The sequence below is a fragment of the Coloeus monedula genome (assembly GCF_965178545.1).
Source record: "Coloeus monedula genome assembly, chromosome: 37".
Lineage (NCBI taxonomy): Eukaryota > Metazoa > Chordata > Aves > Passeriformes > Corvidae > Coloeus > Coloeus monedula.
Genome location: NC_138817.1, coordinates 1,042,279 through 1,065,128, shown reverse-complemented (window position 1 = coordinate 1,065,128; position 22,850 = coordinate 1,042,279). Strand labels below are relative to the sequence as shown.

Sequence of the window (22,850 nt, the reverse complement as noted above, 5' to 3'; positions counted from 1 at the left end):
TGTGCCCCACCTGTGCCCAGCAGCACCTGGGCGCCTCTGGCGCCATTTTGAGAGCCCCAAACCCCATTTTTAGTGCCCCAAACCCCAATTTTGGCACCTCTAACCCCATTTTTGATGCTCCTAACCCCATTCCTCCACCCCAGGTGTGCCCAGGTGTGCCCAGGTGTGCCCAGGTGTACCCCAGGTGTGCCCAGGTGTGCCCCACCTGTGCCCAGCACCACTTGGCTGCCTCTGGCGCCATTTTGAGAGCCCCAAAACCCCATTTTTAGTGCCCAAACCCCCAATTTTGCCACCTCCAACCCCATTTTTGGCACTCCTAACCCCATTCCTCCACCCCCAGGTGTGCCCAGGTGTGCCCAGGTGTGCCCCACCTGTGCCCAGAAGCGGTTGACCAGGCGCAGGGTGGCATCGTCGGTGGCCTGGCGCTTCTCGAGCTTCTCGATGCGCTCGCGCAGCTCGTCCTCGCAGGCCTGGCGCTGCTCCAGCCGCTCGGCCAGCTTCTTGTTGCGGAACTGCAGCACCTTCACGTCCATCTCCTCCTGCCCACGGGCACGGGGAGGGCACGGGGAGGGCACAGGGGAGGGCACAGGTGGGGGCACAGGTGAGGGCACAGGTGAGCACAGATGAGGGCACAGGTGAGGGCACAGGTGAGGGCACAGGTGAGCACAGGTGTGGGCACAGGTGAGGGCACAGGTGGGGGCACAGGTGAGCACAGATGGGGGCACAGGGGAGGGCACAGGTGAGGGCACAGGTGAGCACAGATGGGGGCACAGGTGAGGGCACAGGTGAGGGCACAGGTGAGGGCACAGGTGAGCACAGATGGGGGCACAGGTGAGGGCACAGGTGAGCACAGGTGAGGGCACAGGTGAGAGCAGATGGGGGCACAGATGAGGGCACAGGTGAGGGCACAGGTGAGACCACGGGAGAGGGCACAAAGAAGGACACAGGTGAGGGCACAGGTGTGGGCACAGGTGAGGGCACAGAGAAGGACACAGAGAAGGACACAGGTGAGGGCATGGAAGCACACAGGTGAGGGCACAGGTGAGGGTACAGGTGAGCACAGGTGTGGGCACAGGTGAGCACAGGTGTGGGCACAGGTGAGGGCACAGGTGAGGGCACAGGTGAGGGCACAGGTGAGCACAGATGAGGGCACAGGTGAGGGCACAGGTGAGGGCACAGGTGAGCACAGATGAGGGCACAGGTGAGGGCACAGGTGAGGGCACAGGTGAGCACAGATGAGGGCACAGGTGAGGGCACAGGTGAGGGCACAGGTGAGCACAGGTGTGGGCACAGGTGAGGGCACAGGTGGGGGCACAGGTGAGCACAGATGGGGGCACAGGTGAGCACAGGTGAGGGCACAGGTGAGCACAGATGGGGGCACAGGTGAGCGCAGATGAGGGCACAGGTGAGGGCACAGGTGAGCACAGGTGAGGGCACAGGTGTGGGCACAGGTGAGCACAGGTGAGGGCACAGGTGGGGGCACAGGTGAGGGCACAGGTGGGCACAGGTGAGGGCACAGGTGAGGGCACAGGTGGGGGCACAGGTGAGGGCACAGGTGGGCACAGATGGGGGCACAGGTGAGGGCACAGGTGTGGGCACAGGTGAGCGCAGATGGGGGCACAGGTGAGGGCACAGGTGAGACCATGGGAGAGAGCACAGAGAAAGACACAGGTGAGGGCACAGAGAAGAACACAGGTGAGGGCATGAAAGCACACAGGTGAGGGCACAGGTGAGGGCACAGGTGAGCACAGATGAGCACAGATGAGGGCACAGGTGAGGGCACAGGTGAGGGCACAGGGGAGGGCACAGGGGAGGGCACAGGTGAGGGCACAGGTGAACACAGATGGGGGCACAGGTGAGAGCACAGGTGAGGGCGCAGAGGACACAGGTGAGGGCACAGGTGAGGGCACAGGTGAGGGCATGGAAGCACACAGGTGAGGGCACAGGGGAGGGCACAGGCGAGGGCACAGGAGAGGGCACAGGTGAGGGCACAGAGAAGGACACAGAGAAGGACACAGGTGAGGGCATGGAAGCACACAGGTGAGGGCACAGGTGAGGGCACAGATGGGGGCACAGGTGAGGGCACAGGTGAGGGCACAGGTGGGGGCACAGGTGAGGGCACAGGTGAGGGCACAGGTGAGGGCACAGGTGGGGGCACAGGTGAGGGCACAGGTGGGGGCACAGGTGAGGGCACAGGTGAGGGCACAGGTGAGAGCACGGGGGAGGGGGGAAAGGTGAGAAATGGAGGGAAAAGCGGCGGCTTTGGGGGCGTTGTGCCAGTGTGGGTGGGGGAGGGGGAGGGAGGGGTGTGCCCTCAGGTGTGCCCAGGTGTGCCCCTCAGGTGTGTCTCAGGTGTGCCCAGGTGTGCCCGGGTGTGCCCAGGTGTGCCCTCAGGTGTGCCCAGGTGTGCCCCTCAGGTGTGCCTGGGTGTGTCTCAGGTGTGCCCAGGTGTGCCCTCAGGTTTGCCCGGGTGTGTCCCTCAGGTGTGCCTGGGTGTGTCTCAGGTGTGCCCAGGTGTGCCCTCAGGTGTGCCCAGGTGTGCCCTCAGGTGTGCCCGGGTGCCCCCCAGGTGTGTTTTTACCCCCCCCGGTGTGTTTGTGCCCCCCAAGTGCCCCCCAGGTGTGTTTCCCCCCCCCAGATGTGTATTTCCCCCTCCCAGGTGCCCCCCAGGTGTGTTTGTGCCCCCCAGGTGTGTTTTTGCCCCCCCAGGTGCCCCCAGGTGTGTTTGTGCCCTCCAGATGCCCCCCAGGTGTGTTTTCCCCCCCCCCAGGTGTGTTTTTGCCACCCCAGGTGCCCCCCAGGTGTGTTTCCCCCCCCCCCAGGTGTGTTTTTACCCCCCCCCAGGTGCCCCCCAGGTGCCCCCCAGGTGTGTTTGTGCCCCCCCAGGTGCCCCCCAGGTGTGTTTGTGCCCCCCCAGGTGCCCCCAGGTGTGTTTTTACCCCCCCCAGGTGCCCCCCAGGTGTGTTGGTGCCCCCCAGGTGTGTTTTTGCCCCCCCCAGGTGTGTTTGTGCCCCCCAAGTGTGTTTGTGCCCCCCCAGGTGCCCCCCAAGTGCCCCCAGGTGTGTTTTTCCCCCCCCAGATGCCCCCAGGTACCCCCCAGGTGTATTTTGGTGCCCCCCAGGTGTGTTTTTACCCCCCCAGATGCCCCCAGATGTGTTGGTGCCCCCCAGGTGCCCCCCCAGGTGTATTTTGGTGCCCCCCAGGTGTGTTTTTGCCCCCCAGGTGCCCCCCAGGTCTGTTTGTGCCCCCCAGGTCTGTTTGTGCCCCCCCAGGTGTGTTTGTGCCCCCCAGGTGTGTTTGTGCCCCCCCAGGTGCCCCCCAGCTGTGTTTGTGCCCCCCCAGGTGTGTTTGTGCCCCCAGGTGCCCCCCAGGTGTGTTTTTACCCCCCCCCCCAGGTGTGTTTGTGCCCCCCCAGGTGCCCCCCAAGTGCCCCCAGGTGTGTTTTTCCCCCCCCCAGGTGCCCCCAGGTGCCCCCCAGGTGTGTTTGTGCCCCCCCAGGTGCCCCCAGGTGTGTTTGTGCCCCCCAAGTGCCCCCAGGTGTGTTTGTGCCCCCCAGGTGTGTTTGTGCCCTCCAGATGCCCCCCAGGTGCCCCCCAGGTGCCCCCCAGGTGTGTTTTTACCCCCCCCAGGTGTGTTTGTGCCCCCCCAGGTGCCCCCCAGGTGTGCCCACCGTGGAGGAGATGCCGCCCAGGCGCAGGGGCTCGATCAGGGTGGTCGGCGGCTGCTCCTCGCGGGGGGGTCTCTTCTCGGGGGGGCCCCCCCCGGCCTCGGGGGGTCCCCGCTTGGCCCCGACCCCCGCCATGGGCACCTGGGGGGCAACGGGGGGGTCAGGGGGGGCCTGGGAGAGTTTGGGGAGAATTTGGGGGAGTTTGGGGGAGTTTGGGGGGTTCTGGGAGAATCTGGGGGGGGAATTGAGGGGGATTTGGGGGAGATTTGGGAGAATTTGGGGGGGATTTGGGGGGTCCTGGAGGAATTTGGGGGGGTTGGGGGGGATTTGGGGGAATTTGGGGGGGATTTGGGGGAATTTGGGGGGATTTGGGGGGATTTGGGGGAATTTGGGGGGCATTTGGGGGGGAATTTGGGGGAGTTTGGGGGGTCCTGGAGGAATTTGGGGGAGTTTAGGAGGGATCTGGGGGGTCCTCGGAGAATCTGGGGGGGTTGGGGGGGATTTGGGGGAATTTGGGGGGGATTTGGGGGAGATTTGGGGGAGTTTGGGAGAATTTGGGGGGGGTTTGGGGGGATTTGGGGGAATTTGGGGGGAATTTGGGGGGTCTTGGGAGAATTTGGGGGGATTTGGGGGGGGATTTGGGGGGAATTTGGGGGAGTTTGGGGGGTCCTGGAGGAATTTGGGGGGGATTTGGGGAAGTTTGGGGGGGATTTGGGGGGGTTGGGGGGGTCCTGGGAGAGTTTGGGGAGAATTTGGGGGAGTTTGGGGGAGTTTGGGGGGTCCTGGGAGAATCTGGGGGGGGAATTGAGGGGGATTTGGGGGAGTTTGGGAGAATTTGGGGGGGGTTTGGGGGGATTTGGGGGGAATTTGGGGGATCTTGGGAGAATTTGGGGGGATTTGGGGGAGTTTGGGGGGTCCTGGAGGAATTTGGGGGGGATTTGGGGAAGTTTGGGGGGGATTTGGGGGGGTTTGGGGGTCCTGGGAGAGTTTGGGGAGAATTTGGGGGAGTTTGGGGGATTTTGGGGGGTTCTTGGGAGAATTTGGGGGGGTTGGGGGGGATTTGGGGGAATTTGGGGGGAATTTGGGGGAGATTTGGGGGGGATTGGGGGAATTTGGGGGGAATTTGGAGGGGATTTGGGGGAGATTTGGGGGAGTTTGGGAGAATTTGGGGGGGGTTTGGGGGGATTTGGGGGAATTTGGGGGGAATTTAGGGGGGGATTTGGGGGGAAATTGGGGGAGTTTGGGGGAGTTTGGGAGAATTTGGGGGGTCCTGGAGGAATTTGGGGGGGTTGGGGGGAGATGTGGGGGGAATTTGGGGGAGATTTGGGGGAATTGAGGGGGATTTGGGGGGGAATTTGGGGGAGTTTGGGGGGTCCTGGAGGAATTTGGGGGGGATTTGGGGGAGATTTGGGGGAGTTTGGGAGAATTTAGGGGGGGTTTGGGGGGATTTGGGGGGAATTTGGGGGGTCTTGGGAGAATTTGGGGGGATTTGGGGGGGAATTTGGGGGAATTTGGGGGGAATTTGGGGGGTCCTGGAGGAATTTGGGGGGGATTTGGGGGAGATTTGGGGGAGTTTGGGAGAATTTGGGGGGGGGGTTGGGGGGATTTGGGGAATTTGGGGGAGATTTGGGGGGGATTTGGGGGAATTTGGGGGGATTTGGGGGGGAATTTGGGGGAGTTTGGGGGGTCCTGGAGGAATTTGGGGGGGATTTGGGGAAGTTTGGGGGGGATTTGGGGGGGTTGGGGGGTCCTGGGAGAGTTTGGGGAGAATTTGGGGGAGTTTGGGGGATTTTGGGGTTCTTGGGAGAATTTGGGGGGGTTGGGGGGGATTTGGGGGAGATTTGGGAGAATTTGGGGGGGATTTGGGGGGTCCTGGGAGAATCTGGGGGGGATTTGGGGGAATTTGGGGGAGTTTGGGAGAATTTGGGGGGGGTTTGGGGGGATTTGGGGGAATTTGGGGGGATTTGGGGGAGTTTGGGGGAATTTGGGGGGGATTTGGGGGGGAATTTGGGGGGGATTTGGGGGGAATTTGGGGGAGTTTGGGGGGTCCTGGAGGAATTTGGGGGGGATTTGGGGGGAATTTGGGGGGGATTTGGGGGAGTTTGGGAGAATTTGGGGGGTCCTGGAGAAATTTGGGGGGGATTTGGGGAAGTTTGGGGGGGATTTGGGGGGGTTGGGGGGTCCTGGGAGAGTTTGGGGAGAATTTGGGGCAGTTTGGGGGAGTTTGGGGGGTCCTGGGAGAACTGGGGGGGGAATTGAGGGGGATTTGGGGGGAATTTGGGGGAATTTGGGGGGAATTTGGGGGAGATTTGGGGGAGTTTGGGAGAATTTGGGGGGTCCTGGAGAAATTTGGGGGGGATTTGGGGGAGTTTGGGAGAATTTGGGGGGGGGGTTGGGGGGATTTGGGGGGAATTTGGGGGATTTGGGGGGATTTGGGGGGAATTTGGGGGGGTCTTGGGAGAATTTGGGAGGGTTTGGGGGAGTTTGAGGGGATTTGGGAAGAATCTGGGGGCGAATTTCGGGGAATTTGGGGGGTTTTGGGGGAACTCGGGGCATCCTGGGAGAATTTGGGGGGGATTTGGGGGCGGAATTTGGGAGAATTTGGGGGGATTTAGGGGGCATTTGGGCGGTCCTGGGAGAATTTGGCAGGGATTTGGGGGAATTTGGGGGGAATTTGGGGAAGTTTGGGGGGAATTTGGGGGGGTTGGGGGGTCCTGGGAGAGTTTGGGGAGAATTTGGGGGAATTTGGGGGGGATTTGGGGAAGTTTGGGGGTTCTGGGAGAATCTGGGGGGATTGAGGGGGATTTGGGGGAAATTTGGGGGGGAACTTGGGGGGGATTTGGGGCATCCTGGGAGACTTTGGGGGGGATTTGGGGGAATTTGGGGGAGATTTGGGGGAGTTTGGGGGGGTTGGGGGGGATTTGGGTGGAACTTGGGGGAGTTTGGGGGGTTCTGGAAAAATTGGGGGGGGATTTGGGGGGGGTCCTGGAAGAATTTAGGGCGAGTTGGGGGCGTTTTGGGAGAAGTTTGGGGGGATTTGGGGGGTCCAGGGAGAATTTGGGGGGAATGTGGGGGGTCCTGAGAGAATTTGGGGCGATTTTGGGGGGATTTGGGGGAGTTTGGGTGGTCCTGGGAGAATCTGGGGGGGGGTCGGGGGGGATTTGGGGGGATCTGGAAGAATTTGGGGGGGGTTGGGAGCATTTTGGGGGGAGTTTGGGGGATCCTGGAAGAATTTGGGGGCGTTTTGGGGGGGATTTGGGGGTCCTGGAAGAATTTGGGGGGGGATTGGGGAGGATTTTGGGGGTGCTGGGTGGGATTTTGGGGGGGGGCTGGAAAGATTTTGGGGGGATTTGGGGGGATTTTGGGGTGATTTGAGGGGTCTGGGGGAGATTTTGGGAGGATTTGGGGGGATTTTGGGGTGGTTTTAGGGGCCTAGGAAAGATTTTGGGGGGATTTTGGGGGGCCTGGGGGAGATTTTGGGGGGATTTTGGGGGGGCTGGGTGGGATTTGGGGGAACCTGGGGGGGATTTGAGGGCTCTGGGGGAGATTTTGGGGGGATTTGGGGGGATTTTGGGGTGGTTTGAGGGGCCTCGGGGGATTTTGAGGGGGTTTGGGGTAGATTTGGGAAGATTTCGGGGAATTTTGGGGTGGTTTGGGGGAGATTTGAAGGGTCTGGGGGAGATTTTTGGGGGGATTTTGGGGTGGTTTGGGGGGAGATTTGGGAAGATTTTGGGGGATTTTGGGGTGGTTTGAGGGGCCTGGGTGGGATATGGGGCAGAATTTGGGGCGGTTTGAGGGTATTTTGGGGTGATTTGAGGGGATTTTGGGGTGGTTTGAGGGGCCTGGGTGGGAATTTGGGGTGGTTTGGGGGGGGTCCGAGAAGGATTTGGGGGGTCCTGGGGGGGGATTTTGGGAAGTCTGGGAGAGAATTTGGGAGGTCCTGGGGGCATTGAAGAAGATTTTGAGGTGAAAAAGGAGGAATTCGGGGAAACTGGGGGATTTGGGGGGCCCACGGAATAAAACCTAAGAAGAATTTGGTTTTACAGGGAAGAATTTTGGGAGGAATTCGGGCGACTTTTGAGGGCGGGAGAGGTGGAAAAGTCTCATGCGCGATTTGGGGAGGGGTCCCAGGATGGAAATTTGGGGGAATTTGGGGCTCTCGAGATGAGATTTGGGGGAGATTTGGAGGATTTTGGGGTGCGCGGAGCTTAGCGGGAACCGCACGAGAGATTCGAGCGCTCCCGGAATAAAATTTTGGGGGAATTCGGGGTTTTTTTGAACGGCAGCGGGACCTGGTTGGAATTTAGAAGCTTTGAAGGGATGGCGGGAGGGAATTCGGGGCATTTTGGGCGGAATTCGAGGCATTTTGGGGCCCTTTGAGCGCTCAAAGCCGCCCTGAGGCGCCAAAATGGCGGCCTGAGGGGACCCTGAGGGGCGAGGGCGGGAACGGCGCTTCGGAGCGAGCCGAAGAAGCTCCGGGGGGGTTTCGGGGGTGGTTCCGACGCAATTTTGGGTCATTTTGGGTCGATTTCCAGCGATTTGGGGGGGTTTTTAAGGGGTTTTTTTAGAGCCCTTCCCGCCCTCTCCCTCAGCGCTCACCGGAGCCGGAGCCGCCGTCAGCGCCGCCTAGCGGCGGGGAGGCACCGCGCATGCGCAGGCCACACCCCCGCGAATCCTGATTGGCTGAGCCGCTCTGGCCACGCCCCAACAGGACGCTACGCGCGTTCTGATTGGCTGAGCCCCCCTGGCCACGCCTCTGTCGCCATGGTAACGGCGAACGGGCGGTAAAAGGCGGCACCCGCGGTTCTTAAAGGGGCGAGGCGCGGCTCTTAAAGCGGCGATGGACGAGGTGGGGCCCACAAAGGGTTTGGGGAACCCCCCCGGGACTTTTGGGGACCCCAAAATCCTCTGGGACCCCCCCGGACCCTTCAGGGACCCCTCCGAAAATCCTCAAACCCTAAAAGGGGCCCCCAAATCCCCTCTGGGATCCCCCAAAAATCCACGGGAACCCCTAAGACCCCCCCAAAAATCATCAAATCCCCACAAGAGACCCCAAAACCCCTCTGGGGACCCCCAAAAATCCCCCCCAGACCCCTCTGGGACCCCCCAAAATCCTCTGGGACCCCCCCAGACCCCCCCAAAAATCCTCAAATCCCCAAAAAGGACCCTAAAATCCCCCCTGGGACCCCCCAGGACCCTTCAAGGACCCCCCAAAAAATCCTCAAACCCCAAAAACGGACCCCAAAACCCCCCCTGGAGACCCCCAAAATCCCCCCCAGACCCCTCTGGGACCCCCCAAAATCCTCTGGGAGCCCCCCAGACCCCCCCAAAAATCCTCAAATCCCCAAAAAGGACCCTAAAATCCCCCCTGGGACCCCCCAGGACCCTTCAAGGACCCCCCAAAAAATCCTCAAACCCCAAAAACGGACCCCAAAACCCCCCCTGGAGACCCCCAAAATCCCTCCCGACCCCTCTGGGACCCCCCAAAATCCTCAGGGACCCCCCAGGACCCCCCCAAAAATTCTCAGACCCCTAAAAAGGGACCCCCAGGCCCCCCTGGGGACCCCCAAAATCCCCCCCTGACCCCTCTGGGACCCCCCAAAATCCTCTGGGACCCCCCCCAAGACCCCCCCAAAAATTCTCAGACCCCTAAAAAGGGACCCCAAAATCCCCCCCAGAGCCCCCCAAATCTTCAGGGACCCCCAAGGACCCTTCACGGACCCCCCCAAAAATCCCCAGACCCCCAAAAGAGACCGCAAGACCCCCCTGGGACCCCCAAAAAACCCTCAGGGACCCCCAGGACCCCCCCAAAAATCCTCAAATCCCCAAAAAGGGACCCCCAAACCCCCCAGGACCCCCCCAAAAATCCTCAAACCCCCAAAAGGGACCCCAAAACCCCCCTGGGACCCCCCTAACTCTTCTCAGACCCCCCAAAAACTCCTCAAATCACCACAAGGGACCCCAAAACCCTCCTGGGGACCCCCAAAATTCCCCCTGACGCCGCTGGGACCCCCCCAAATCCTCTGGGACCCCCCCGGACCCCCCCAAAAACCCTCAACCCCCCGAAAAGGGACCCCAACCCCCCCGGGGACCCCCAAAATCCCCCCCAGACCCCTCTGGGACCCCCCAAAATCCTCAGGGACCCCCCCAGAACCCCCCCAGAATATTCAAATCCCCAAAAGGGACCCCAAAATCCCCCCCAGAGCCCCCCAAATCCTCAGGGACCCCCCAGGACCATTCAGAGAGCCCCCCAAAATCCCCAGACCCCCAAAAGGGACCCCAAAATCCTCCTGGGGACCCCCAAAAATCCCCCCAGACCCCTCTGGGACCCCCCAAATCCCCTCCCCCACCCCCCAAAACCCTCCCGGAGCCGGGGGGGGGGGGGGTCCCCCAAACTCTCGATTTTTAACCCTTTTTTGTTTTATTCATCGCAGGAAAAGCTCCGACCGCCGCCTGCCCGGGGTGGGGGAGGGGCGGCGACACCCCCTGAGGACCCCTCCCCCCACCGGGAATCCGCCCATCCCCCTCCCCCTCCCCCCCACCCCTCCCTCCCCCTCCCCCACCCCCCCCCCGGGCCCAGCACAAAGCACCTTTGCATAGATCGGGTTCAAAAGGAACCTATTTTACATCGGGGGGGTCGGGGGGGACACGGGGGGGGAAAAACTGCCCCTCCCCCACCCCTGGCACCCCTCCCCCCACCCCTTTCCCTGCCCCCACCCCCCTCCCCCGACTCTGCTGCGCCGGGTCCTGAAAACAAGATGGCCGCCCGGCAGGCAAGATGGCCGCCAGGGGACAAGATGGCCGCCGGAAGTCAGGGAAGGTTGGCGGGAGGAGGCGAGATGGAGGTTGGTCAAGATGGCGGCTGGGTCTGGCGTGGAGTGGGTCAAGATGGCCGCTGGGTTGGTCAAGATGGCGGCTGGGTTGGGCGTGGAGAGGAGGCAAGATGGCCGCCGGGCTGGTCAAGATGGTGGTTGGGTTGGGTGTGGAGTGGGTCAAGATGGCTGCTGGGGAACAAAATGGCCGCCAGGGCGGTCAAGATGGCCACCAGGTTTCCTTGCTGTCGCTGTCAAGATGGCCGCCAGGCTTCTAGGCTCTGCTTGTGGTCAAGATGGCTGCCGGGTCACGTGATGAGCGGTCAAGATGGCCACCAAGGTGGTCAAGATGGCCGCCAGGCTTCCTTGGTGTCGCTGTCAAGATGGCTGCAAGGAGACAAGATGGCCACCGGGAAGCAAGATGGCCGCTGGGTTCTGGGCTCTGCTCGTGGTTGAGATGGCTGCCGGGTCACGTGATGAGCGGTCAAGATGGCCGCCAAGCCAGGTGTGGAGCAGAGTCAAGATGGCTGCCAGGAAACAAGATGGCCGCTGGGTTTCTGGGCTCTGCTCGTGGTCGAGATGGCCGCCAGGGTGGCCAAGATGGCCGCTGGCTCAGGCATTGAGTGGGTCAAGATGGCTGCTGGGAAACAAGATGGCTGCCAGAGCGGTCAAGATGGCCACCGGGCTTCCTTGCTGTCACTGTCAAGATGGCTGCAAGGAGACAACATGGCCGCCGGATTGGCCAAGATGGTCGCCAGGTGCTGGGCTCTGCTCATGGTCAAGATGGCCACTGGGTTGGTCAAGATGGCCACCGGGAAACAAGATGGCCACCGGGAAACAAGATGGCCGCTGGAAAACAAGATGGCCGCCAAGAAACAAGATGGCTGCCAAGTTTCTGAACTCTGCTCATGGTCAAGATGGCCGCCGGGTCAGGTGTGGAGCGGAGTCAAGATGGCTGCTGGGAAAACAAGATGGCCGCTTGTGACGTCACCGCTTTCATGATGGCCGCCGCTGGTGACGTCACGGAGGTAACGGTGGTGATGTCAGAGTTCAAGATGGCCGCCGGATCTGACGTCACCGTATCCAAGATGGCCGCCACCGTGCAGATCACACGTCAAGATGGCCGCCCGCAGTGATGTCACCAGGTCCAAGATGGCTGCCGGAAGTGACGTCATGGATCGCCGAGGCGGCCATCTTGGAATCATTGCAGAGATAATGGGAGGAGCAATGGCGGCCATCTTGGGGTCATCCAGAGGTCACCGTGGCGGCCATGTTGGGGTCACTCAGAGGTCACTGTGGCAGCCATGTTGGGGTCACTCAAAGGTCACGGTGTCGGCCATCTTGGGGTCATTCAGAGGTCACGGTGGCGGCCATGTTGGGGTCAGTTGGAGGTCACTGCATCAGCCATGTTGGGGTCACTCAAAGGTCACTGTGGTGGCCATCTTAGGGTCACTCAGAGGTCACCATGGCGGCCATGTTGGGGTCACCCAAAGGTCATTGTCGCAGCCATCTTGGGGTCACTCAAAGGTCATGGTGTCGGCCATCTTGGGGTCATTCAGAGGCCACTGTGCCGGCCATCTTGGGGTCACTCAAGGGTCACCGTGGTGGCCATCTTGGGGTCACTCAGAGGTCACTGTGGCAGCCATGTTGGGCTGACCATGTTGGCAGTCTTGGGGTCACTCAAAGGTCACGGTGTCGGCCATGTTGGGGTCATTCAGAGGTCACGGTGGCGGCCATGTTGTGGTCATTTGGAGGTCACTGCATCAGCCATGTTGGGGTCACTCAGAGGTCACTGTGTCAGCCATATTGAAGTCAATCAAAGGTCACTTCATTGGCCATGCTGGGGTCATTTAGAGTCACTGTGGCGGCCATCTTGGGGTCATTCAGAGGTCATTGTGTTTGCCATCTTGGGGTCAATCAAAGGTCACACTGGTGGCCATGTTGGGGTCACTCAGAGGTCACTGTGGCGGCCATGATGGTGTCATTCCGAGGTCACCCTGGCGGCCATCTTGAGGTCCTTCAGAGGTCACGGTGTCAACCATCTTAGGGTCACTCAAAGGTCACTGTGGCAGCCATGGTGGGGTCACCCAGAGGTCATTGTGGTGGCCATCTGGGGGTCACTCAAAGGTCACCGTGTCAGCCATATTGGGGTCATTCAGAGGTCACCGTGTCAGCCATATTGCGGCTACCCGGTGGTCACTGTGTTGGCCATATTGGGGTCATTCAAAGGTCACCGTGTCAGCCATCTTGGGGTCACTCAAAGGTCACCATGTCACCCTTCTTGGGGTCACTCAGAGGTCACCATATCAGCCATCTTGGGGTCACTCAGAGGTCACTGTGGCTGCTGTCTTGGGGTCACTCAGAGATCACCATGGCAGCCATCTTGGGGTCACCCAAAGCTCACTGTGGCGGCCATCTTGGGGTCAATCAGAGGTCACTCAGCCGTTCCAGGTCCACCGCCGGCCATTTTGTCCCCCCTCAACCGTTCCTCGGCCGCCCCGTCGGCCATCTTGCTCCCCCCTCCCCCACCTCCTCCGCCCGTCACGTCTTGGCCTTCCTCCCCCTCAGCGCCGCCCCCGCGGGGGGGTCCTGGGGGGCCGCCCCTCCCCCTCCCTGCGCCGGGGGCGCCGCGGCGGCCGCGCAGCGCCGGGGGGGCTGCAGCCGGCGGGGCGGGGCCGCGGGGGACCCCCTCCCCCGACGCCGCCTCCGGGCGGGCGGGGCTTGCTCGGAGGCCCCTCCCCCGCGACGCCGCTTGGCCGGGGGTGGGGGGAGGGGCTCTTTCCTCCTCTGCGCCCCTCCCCCCGCCGCCCCGCCCTCCTCCTCGTTGCCGCCGTCCTCGGGGGGGCGCGGCCTCCTCCGGGGCTCGCGCTGCAGGGGCGGGGCCAGGGGGGCTCCGGGCCTTCCCCGGGTGGTCCTGGGGGGCGCGGGCGAGGCCGGGCGGGGGCTGGGAGGTCCGGAGCCCCCTCCCCCGCCACGTTCGGGCGACGCCATCTTGGGCGGGCGGCCCCGGCGGCGCTTGCGGGGCGGCGACTGCCCCGCCCCACCCCCGCCCGTGCCCCGCGTGGGGCGCCCGCGGCGGCGCCGGCGGCCCTCGGCGGCGGGGGCGGGGCGCTGCTGGGGGGTGCCCGGGCGGTGCCGGCGGTGCCGGGCCCCTCCCCCACCCAGCAGGCGCCGCTTGGGGGGGCGGCCGCGGCGGCGCTTGGGAGGAGGGGCGGAGGAAGAGGAGGAGGAGGAGGAGGAGGAGGAAGGGGCGGGTGGGGGAGGGGCGGCCTGGGCGGGGTCGCGGGGGCGGCGCCGGGAGCGCGGGGCCCCTCCCCCGCTGCCGGTCAGTTGGGGGGGGGTCTCCAGGACGGTCACCAGGCGGCCGGGCAGCGTCCGCAGCACTTTGGCCGCGGGGCCGGAGCCTCGGCCCTGCCGGATCTCGACGTCGGCGCTGCGGCGGCGCCGCGGGGGAGGGGCGGGCGGGGTGGGGGAGGGGCGGGCCGGGGCGGGCTCGGCCGGGGGAGCCCCTCCCCCTTCCGCCGGGGACGGGGGGGGCGCCGGGGAGGGGGCGGCGGGGGGAGGGGAGGGCGCGGAGGGGGGAGGGGAGGCGGCGGGCGGGGGAGGGGCCGGCGGCGACGTCACGGGAGGGGGCGGGGTGGGCGGCGGTGACGTCACGGGAGGGGGCGGGGGCGTCGTGGGGGGAGGCGGTGACGTCACGGGAGGGGGCGGGGGGGAGGCGGGCGGGGGAGGGGCGGGCGAGGTCGCCCGGGGCGGCGATGACGTCACCGCCGGCGGCTGCGACGTCACCGGGAGAGGGGGGGGCGGCGGCGGCGATGACGTCACGCGAGGGGGCGGCGACGACGTCGCCTCGCCGGGCTCGGCCGCCGCGGCCGATGACGCCGCCGATGACGTCACCGCTGACGTCACCGCCGCCCCCCGCAGCCGCTGGCTGGCGCGGGTCCCCGGCCGCTCGGCGGGGGAGGGGCGGGGGGGTCCCCGAGCCCTCCGAGCCTTGCGGGACCCCCCCCTCTCGGCCGCCTCCTCCTCCCCTCCCGCCCCTCCCCCACCGCCAGCCCCTCCCCCTCCTCCCCCCGCCGCCGCCGCCGCCACCCCTCCCCCCCCCGCCGGGGGGGCCCCTCGGGGCTCTTCCTCCTCCTCCTCCTCCTCCTCCTCCTCCTCCTCGCCCTCCTGGGGGGGCAGCCGGAAGCGGCCCCCTCCCCCCTTGGCCTGGTCGATGTCCTTGCGGGCGGCCTCCACTTGCTCCTGTGGGGGGGGGGGGGGGGAGGGGCTGCCTGAGACCCCAGACCCAATTGGGGACCCCCCCCCCCAAAAAAAAAGAATCCGTCCCCCCAGCAATCAAATCCATCAAAATCCGCCCACCCCCCCCGAGTTTTTGGGGTTGAACACCCCCCTGAACCCCCCCCCAAACTCAAATGGATTCTTCCAATCTAAAAGACCCCTCCTCAATTTAAAGGGAACCCCCAGACCCATTTTGGGACCCCACCCCCCCAAACCCCAAATGGATTCTTCCAATCTAAAAGACCCCTCCTCAATTTAAAAGGAACCCCCCAGACCCATTTTGGGACCCCCCCCCAAATCCCTAAATGGATTCTTCCAATCTAAAAGACCCCTCCTCAATTTAAAGGGACCCCTCCAGACCCATTTGGAAGCCCCCAGACCCATTTTGGGACCCCCCCCCCAAATCCCTAAATGGATTCTTCCAATCTAAAAGACCCCTTCTCAATTTAAAGGGAACCCCCAGACCCATTTTGGGACCCCCCCCAAATCCCTAAATGGATTCTTCCAATCTAAAAGACCCCTCCTCAATTTAAAGGGAACCCCTCAGACCCATTCGGAAGCCCCCAGACCCATTTTGGGACCCCCAAATCCATTCTGGACCCCCCCCTCCAAAGCCCCAAATGGATTCTTCCGATCTAAAAGACCCCTCCTCAATTTAAAGGGAACCCCCCAGACCCATTTTGGGACCCCCCCTCAAGTTTTTGAGAGCCCCAGACCCATTTTGGGACCCCCCCCAAACTCAAATGGATTCTTCCAATCTAAAAGACCCCTCCTCAATTTAAAGGGAACCCCCCAGACCCATTTTGGGACCCCCCCCAAACTCAAATGGATTCTTCCAATCTAAAAAACCCCTCCTCAATTTAAAGGGAACCCCCCAGACCCATTTTGGGACCCCCCTCAAGTTTTTGAAAGCCCCAGACCCATTTTGGGACCCCCCCCAAACTCAAATGGATTCTTCCAATCTAAAAGACCCCTCCCCAATTTAAAGGGAACCCCCAGACCCATTTTGGGACCCCCCCCCCCAAACCCCAAATGGATTCTTCCAATCTAAAAGACCCCTCCTCAATTTAAAGGGAACCCCCAGACCCATTTTGGGACCCCCCCAAACTGAAATGGATTCTTCCAATCTAAAAGACCCCTCCCCAATTTAAAAGGAACCCCCCAGACCCATTTGGAAGCCCCCAGATCCATTTTGGGACCCCCAAATCCATTCTGGACCCCCCCCTCCAAAGCCCCAAATGGATTCTTCCAATCCAGAAGACCCCTCCTCAATTTAAAGGGAACCCCCCAGACCCATTTTGGGACCCCCCCTCAAGTTTTTGAGAGCCCCAGACCCATTTTGGGACCCCCCCAAAAACTCAAATGGATTCTTCCAATCTAAAAGACCCCTCCCCAATTTAAAGGGACCCCCCAGACCCATTTGGAAGCCCCCAGACCCATTTTGGGACCCCCAAATCCATTTTTGGGCCCCCCCCAGACCCATTTTGGGACCCCCAAATCCATTTTGGGACCCCCCCCCCAATTTATGGGGACCCCTCCCAGACCCTTCAGGATTCCCCAAAAGCCCCCCAGGACCCCCCAAACCCCTCTGGGACCCCCCAAGGCCCCCCCAGGACCCCCCCAAACCCCCCTGGAACCCCCCCAAGATCCCCCAGAGACCCCCAAAATCCCTCCAGGACCCCCCAAAACCTCTCTGGGACCCCCCAAAACCTCTTGAGACCCCCCCCAAAAGCCTCTCAAGACCCCCCAAACCCCTCTGGGACCCCCCAAATCCCCCCAAACCCCTCTGGGGCCCCCCAAAATCCCTCTGGGACCCCCCCAAAACCCATCAGGACCCCCCAAAACCGCTCTGGTACCCCCCCAAAATGTCTTGAGACCCCCCCAAAAGCCTCTCAGGACCCCCAAAATCCCTCTGGGACCCCCCCAGGACCCCCTCAAACCCCTCTGGGACCCCTCAAAACCTCCTGAGACCCCCCCCCAACTCCTCTAGGGCCCCCCAAAAGCCCTTTGGGACCCCCCCCAACCCCCCCAGGACCCCCCCAAATCCCTCTGGGACCACCCAAACCCCCCCCGGACCCCCCAAAACGTCTTGAAACCCCTCAAAAGCCTCTCAGGACCCCCCAAAGCCCCCCTGGACCCCCCAAACCCCTCTAGGCCCCCCCAAACCCCTCTGGGACCCCCCCAGGACCCCCTCAAACCCCTCTGGGACCCCCCAAAAATCCCTCTGGGACCCCCCCCAAAACCTCCTGAGACCCCCCAAAAGCCTCTCAGGATCCCCCAAAGCCCCCCAGGACCTCCCCAACCCCTCTAGGCCCCCCCAAACCCCTCTGGGACCCCCCGAGGACCCCCCCAAACCCCTCTGGGACCCCCCAAAACCCCTCTGGGACCCCCCAAAATGTCTTGAGACCCCCCAAAAGTCTCTCAAGACCCCCAAAAATCCCTCTGGGACCCCCCAAAGCCTCTTGAGACCCCCCCCAAAACCCTCCAACGCCCCCCCAAACCCATCTAGGACCCCCTGAAACCCCCCCAGGACCCCCCAAATCCCTCTGGAGCCCCCAAAACCGCTCTGGGACCCCCCAAAATGTCTTGAGACCCCCCCAAAAGCCTCTCAGGACCCCCCAAAATCCTCTCAGGACCCCCCAAAACCCCTCTGGGACCCCCCAAAACCTCCTGAGACCCCCCCCCAACTCCTCTAGGGCCCCCCAAAAGCCCTTTGGGACCCCCCCCAACCCCCCCAGGACCCCCCCAAATCCCTCTGGGACCACCCAAACCCCCCCCGGACCCCCCAAAACGTCTTGAAACCCCCCAAAAGCCTCTCAGGACCCCCCAAAATCCCTCTGGGACCCCCCCCAAAACCTCCTGAGACCCCCCCAAAAGCCTCTCAGGATCCCCCAAAGCCCCCCAGGACCCCCCCAACCCCTCTAGGCCCCCCCAAACCCCTCTGGGACCCCCCCAGGACCCCCCAAACCCCTCTGGGACCCCCCAAAACCCCTCTGGGACCCCCCCAGGACCCCCCAAACCCCTCTGGGACCCCCCAAAACCGCTCTGGGACCCCCCAAAATGTCTTGAGACCCCCCAAAAGCCTCTCAGGACCCCCAAAATCCCTCTGGGACCCCCCCCCAAAACCTCCTGAGACCCCCCCAAAAGCCTCTCAGGACCCCCCAAAGCCCCCCAGGACCCCCCCAACCCCTCTAGGCCCCCCCAAACCCCTCTGGGACCCCCCGAGGACCCCCCAAACCCCTCTGGGACCCCCCAAAACCCCTCTGGGACCCCCCAAAAATCCCTCTGGGACTCCCCAAAGCCTCTTGAGACCCCCCCCAATCCCTCCAGGGCCCCCCCAAACCCATCTAGGACCCCCTGAAACCCCCCCAGGACCCCCCAAACCCCTCTGGACCCCCCAAAATCCCTCTGGGACCCCCCCAGGACCCCCTCAAACCCCTCTGGGACCCCCCAAAACCTCCTGAGACCCCCCCCAACTCCTCTAGGGCCCCCCAAAAGCCCTTTGGGACCACCCCAACCCCCCCAGGACCCCCCCAAATCCCTCTGGGACCACCCAAACCCCCCCCGGACCCCCCAAAACGTCTTGAAACCCCCCAAAAGCCTCCCAGGACCCCCCAAAATCCCTCTGGGACCCCCCCCAAACCTCCTGAGACCCCCCCAAAAGCCCCCCAGGACCCCCCCAACCCCTCCAGGACCCCCTCAAACCCCTCTGGGACCCCCCCCAAACCGATCTAGGACCCCCCAAACCCCTCTGGGACCCCCCAAAACCCCCCCAGGACCCCCCCAAAGCCCCCCTCCCCCACCTCGGCCTGCTTGAGCTCCTCCCTGCTGACGTCCTCGAGCGAGGCCTCCAGGAAGTTCATGGCGTAACGTTCGATGGGGGTCAGCTGGAATTTGGGGAGGGGTCAGCACCTGGGGACCCCCCCCCAAAATATCCCTGAACCCCCCTGGAGCCCCCCCCAAAAAAATCCCGGCTCTGCTGGACCCCCCCAAAGCCCCCCAGGACCCCCCAAAACCCCCCCAAAATAATGGGGGAGGGGGGAAAGGGAGGGGGACCCCCAAATTTGGGGTCACTTGAGGTCACCTGGGACCCCCAAATTTGGGTCTCTGAGGTCACTTGACCACCAGGACCCCCCCAAACCGATGTCCCCAATGCCCCCAAATCATCCCAAAATGCCCCAAAATCATCCCCAGATGCCCCAAAATCATTGAAAATGCCCTAAAATCATCCCCAAAATCATTGAAAATCATTGAAAATGCCCTAAAATCATCCCAAAATACCCCCAAATCATCCCAAAATGCCCCCAAATCATCCCAAAATCATACCAAAATCATCCCCAGATGCCCCAAAATCATTGAAAATGCCCCCAAATCATCCCCAAATGCCCCCAAATCATCCCAAAATGCCCCGAAATCATTGAAAATGCCCCCAAATAATCCCAAAATGCCCCTAAATCATTGAAAATGCTCCTAAGGATCCCAAAATGCCCCCAAATCATCCCAAAAGGCTCCTAGAGATCCCCAAATGCCCCCAAATCATCCCAAAATGCCCCGAAATCATTGAAAATGCTCCTAAGGATCCCAAAATGCCTCCAAATCATCCCCAAATGCCTCCAAATCATCCCAAAATGCTCCTAGAGATCCCAACATGCCCCCAAATCATCCCAAAATGCCCCCAAACCATCCCAAAATAACCCCAACTGACCCTAAACACCCCAAAACTCCCAAGATGTCCCTAAATCCCTCTAAATCATCCCAAAACTCCCCTAAACCACCCCAAAACGCCCCAAAATCCCCCCAAATCACCCCAAAATTCCCCTAAATTGTCCCAAAATGCCCCCAAACGCCCTGAAACCATCCCCAAACTCCCCTAATGCCCCCAAAACGCCCCAAAATCATCCCGTAATTCCCCTAAATATTCCCAGCGTGTCCCATAACGCCCCTAAATCATCCCAAAACTCCCCTAAATCATCCCAAAATCGCCCCAAAACCCCTCCAAACCTCCCAGAATGCCCCTAAACCATCCCAAAATGCCCCTAAATCATCCCAAATTGCCCCTTAATCATCTCAAAACACCCCAAAACCATCCCAGACCAACCCTAAGTGATCCTAAATCATCCCAAAATGCCCCAAATCTCCCCCAAATCCTGAAACGTCCCTAAACCATCCCAAAATGACCCTAAGTGACCCTAAATCACCCCAAAAATCCCCCAAACCTCCCGGAATGCACCTAAATGACCCCAAACCGTCCCAAAATGCCCCAAAATCATTCCAAAACTCCCCTAAACCATCTGAAATACTCCCAAAACACCCCTAAATCATCCCAAAACGCCCCCAAATCCCCCCCAAATCGCCCCAAGAATCCCCCAAATCCTCCCAAACCTTCCCAAAACCATCCCAAATCTCCCCCAAACCACCCCAAATCACCCCAAAACCCCCCACGAACCATCCCGTAACTCCCCCAAACCACCCCAAATCTCCCCCAAACCTCCCAGAATGCCCCGAAATGACCACGAACCATCCCAAAACTCCCCCAAACCACCCCAAACCACCCCAAATCGTCCCAAAACTCCCCAAAACTCCCCCGAACCTCCCAGAATGCCCCTAAATGACCCTAAACCAGCCCAAATCTCCCCCAAACCACCCCAAATCGTCCCAAAACCCCCCAAAACTCCCCCAAACCATCCCAAATCTCCCCCAAACCTCCCAAAATGCCCCTAAATGACCCCAAACCAGCCCAAAACTCCCCCAAACCACCCCAAATCCTCCCAAAACTCCCCCAAACCATCCCAAATCTCCCCCAAACCTCCCAGAATGCCCCTAAATCACCCTAAACCAGCCCAAAACTCCCCCAAACCACCCCAAATCATCCCAAAACACCCCCAAACCGGCCCAAATCTCCCCCAAACCACCCCAAATCGTCCCCAAACCCCCCAAAACTCCCCCAAACCACCCCAAATCTCCCCCAAACCTCCCAGAATGCCCCGAAATGACCCTAAACCATCCCAAAACTCTCCCAAACCACCCTAAACCATCCCAAAACTCTCCCAAACCACCCTAAACCATCCCAAAACTCCCCCAAACCACCCCAAATCATCCCAAAACACCCCCAAACCAGCCCAAAACTCCCCCAAACCTCCCCAAATCACCCCAAAACTGTCTCAAAACTCCCCCAAACCACCCCAAATCGTCCCAAAACCCCCCAAAACTCCCCCAAACCATCCCAAATCTCCCCCAAACCTCCCAAAATGCCCCAAAATGACCCTAAACCATCCTAAAACTCCCCCAAACCACCCCAAATCTCCCCCGAACCTCCCAGAATGCCCCTAAATGACCCTAAACCAGCCCAAAACTCCCCCAAACCACTCCAAATCGTCCCAAAACCCCCCAAACCTCCCAGAACGCCCTTAAATGACCCTAAACCAGCCCAAAACTCCCCCAAACCACCCCAAATCACCCCAAAACCGTCTCAAAACTCCCCCAAACCACCCCAAATCGTCCCAAAACCCCCCCAAACTCCCCCAAACCATCCCAAATCTCCCCCAAACCTCCCAAAATGCCCCTAAATGACCCTAAACCATCCTAAAACTCCCTAAACCACCCCAAATCACCCCAACCCCCCCCCAAACCAGCCCAAAACTCCCCCAAACCACCCCAAATCGTCCCAAAACCCCCCAAAACTCCCCCAAACCATCCCAAATCACCCCAAAACCGTCTCAAAACTCCCCACAACCACCCCAAATCTCCCCCGAACCTCCCAGAATGCCCCGAAATGACCCTAAACCATCCCAAATCTCCCCCAAACCTCCCAGAATGCCCCGAAATGACCCCAAACCCACCCAAAACTCCCCCAAACCACCCCAAATCCTCCCAAAACACCCCCAAACCATCCCAAATCTCCCCCAAACCTCCCAGAATGCCCCTAAATCACCCTAAACCAGCCCAAAACTCCCCCAAACCACCCCAAATCATCCCAAAACACCCCCAAACCATCCCAAATCACCCCAAAACCGTCTCAAAACTCCCCCAAACCACCCCAAATCTCCCCCGAACCTCCCAGAATGCCCCTAAATGACCCTAAACCAGCCCAAAACTCCCCCAAACCACCCCAAATCGTCCCAAAACCCCCCAAAACTCCCCCAAACCATCCCAAATCTCCCCCAAACTTCCCAGAATGCCCCTAAATGACCCTAAACCAGCCCAAAACTCCCCCAAACCACCCCAAATCTCCCCCAAACCTCCCAGAATGCCCCTAAATGACCCATAACTCCCCCAAACCACCCCAAATCCCCTCCAAAACCACCCCCAGAAGTCCCCGGCGCCGGCCGGACCTGCTCGACCAGGGCGGCGATCTCCTGCTCGGCCTTGGACAGCTCCTCCTCGGGGCCGTCGGCGCCGCCGCGCTCGTCCTCGGGGCTCAGCGACTCGCTGAACTCGGCCAGCGCCGCCACGTGCTCGGCCTGCGCCTGCGACGCCGCCCGGATGTCCTCGGGGTCCTCGGCCCCGCACAGCGCCTGCGGGCACCGCCGTGGTGGTCAGGGGGACATCGGGCACCGCCGTGGTGGTCAGGGGGACATCGGGGGTGTTGGGGGCGTTGGGGGCGTTGGGGGTTTTGGGGGCATTCAGGGGGTGTTGGGGATATTCGGGGTGTTGGGGACATTGAGGTGTTGGAGGTGTTGGGGACATTGGGGACATTCAGGGGGTTGGGGATGTTCAGGGGGTTGGGGACATTTGGGGTGTTGGGGGCATTGGGGACATTGGGGGTGTTGGGGATGTTGGGGTGTTGGGGGCACTGGGGGCGTTGGGGACGTTGGGGATGTTCAGGGTGTTGGGGACATTGGGGGCGTTCAGGGGGTGTTGGGGATATTCGGGGTGTTGGGGACACTGGGGGTGTTGGAGGTGTTGGGGACGTTGGGGACATTGGGGGTGTTGGGGATGTTCAGGGGGTTGGGGACATTGGAGACATTGGGGACATTGGGGACGTTGGGGACATTGGGGTGTTGGAGATGTTGGGGGCGTTGGGGACGTTCAGGGGGTTGGGGATGTTCGGGGTGTTGGGGACATTGGGGACATCGGGGATGTTGGGGACA

The 22,850-nt window shown here is 61.7% G+C and overlaps 2 protein-coding genes across 3 annotated transcripts in view; both read right to left on the bottom strand.

The window, feature by feature from the left end:
* The window catches only part of RNF40 (ring finger protein 40), an 82,288-nt gene extending 74,001 nt beyond the window's left edge, over positions 1-8,287 (bottom strand). For both annotated transcript variants that reach the window (XM_082300186.1, XM_082300187.1), the window contains exons 1-3: positions 8,267-8,287; positions 3,671-3,808; positions 372-539 (exon numbers count right to left, since the gene is read on the bottom strand). In XM_082300186.1, coding sequence (XP_082156312.1) covers positions 372-539; positions 3,671-3,802 — 300 coding nt within the window. In that variant the 5' untranslated portion in view covers positions 3,803-3,808; positions 8,267-8,287. The remainder of the gene's footprint in view (positions 1-371; positions 540-3,670; positions 3,809-8,266) is intronic.
* A 3,976-nt stretch (positions 8,288-12,263) lies between these two features.
* SRCAP (Snf2 related CREBBP activator protein) overlaps positions 12,264-22,850 on the bottom strand; it is a 124,769-nt gene continuing 114,182 nt past the window's right edge. The window contains exons 32-34 of the mRNA XM_082300179.1: positions 22,092-22,274; positions 18,564-18,647; positions 12,264-14,724 (exon numbers count right to left, since the gene is read on the bottom strand). Coding sequence (XP_082156305.1) covers positions 13,021-14,724; positions 18,564-18,647; positions 22,092-22,274 — 1,971 coding nt within the window. The 3' untranslated portion in view covers positions 12,264-13,020. The remainder of the gene's footprint in view (positions 14,725-18,563; positions 18,648-22,091; positions 22,275-22,850) is intronic.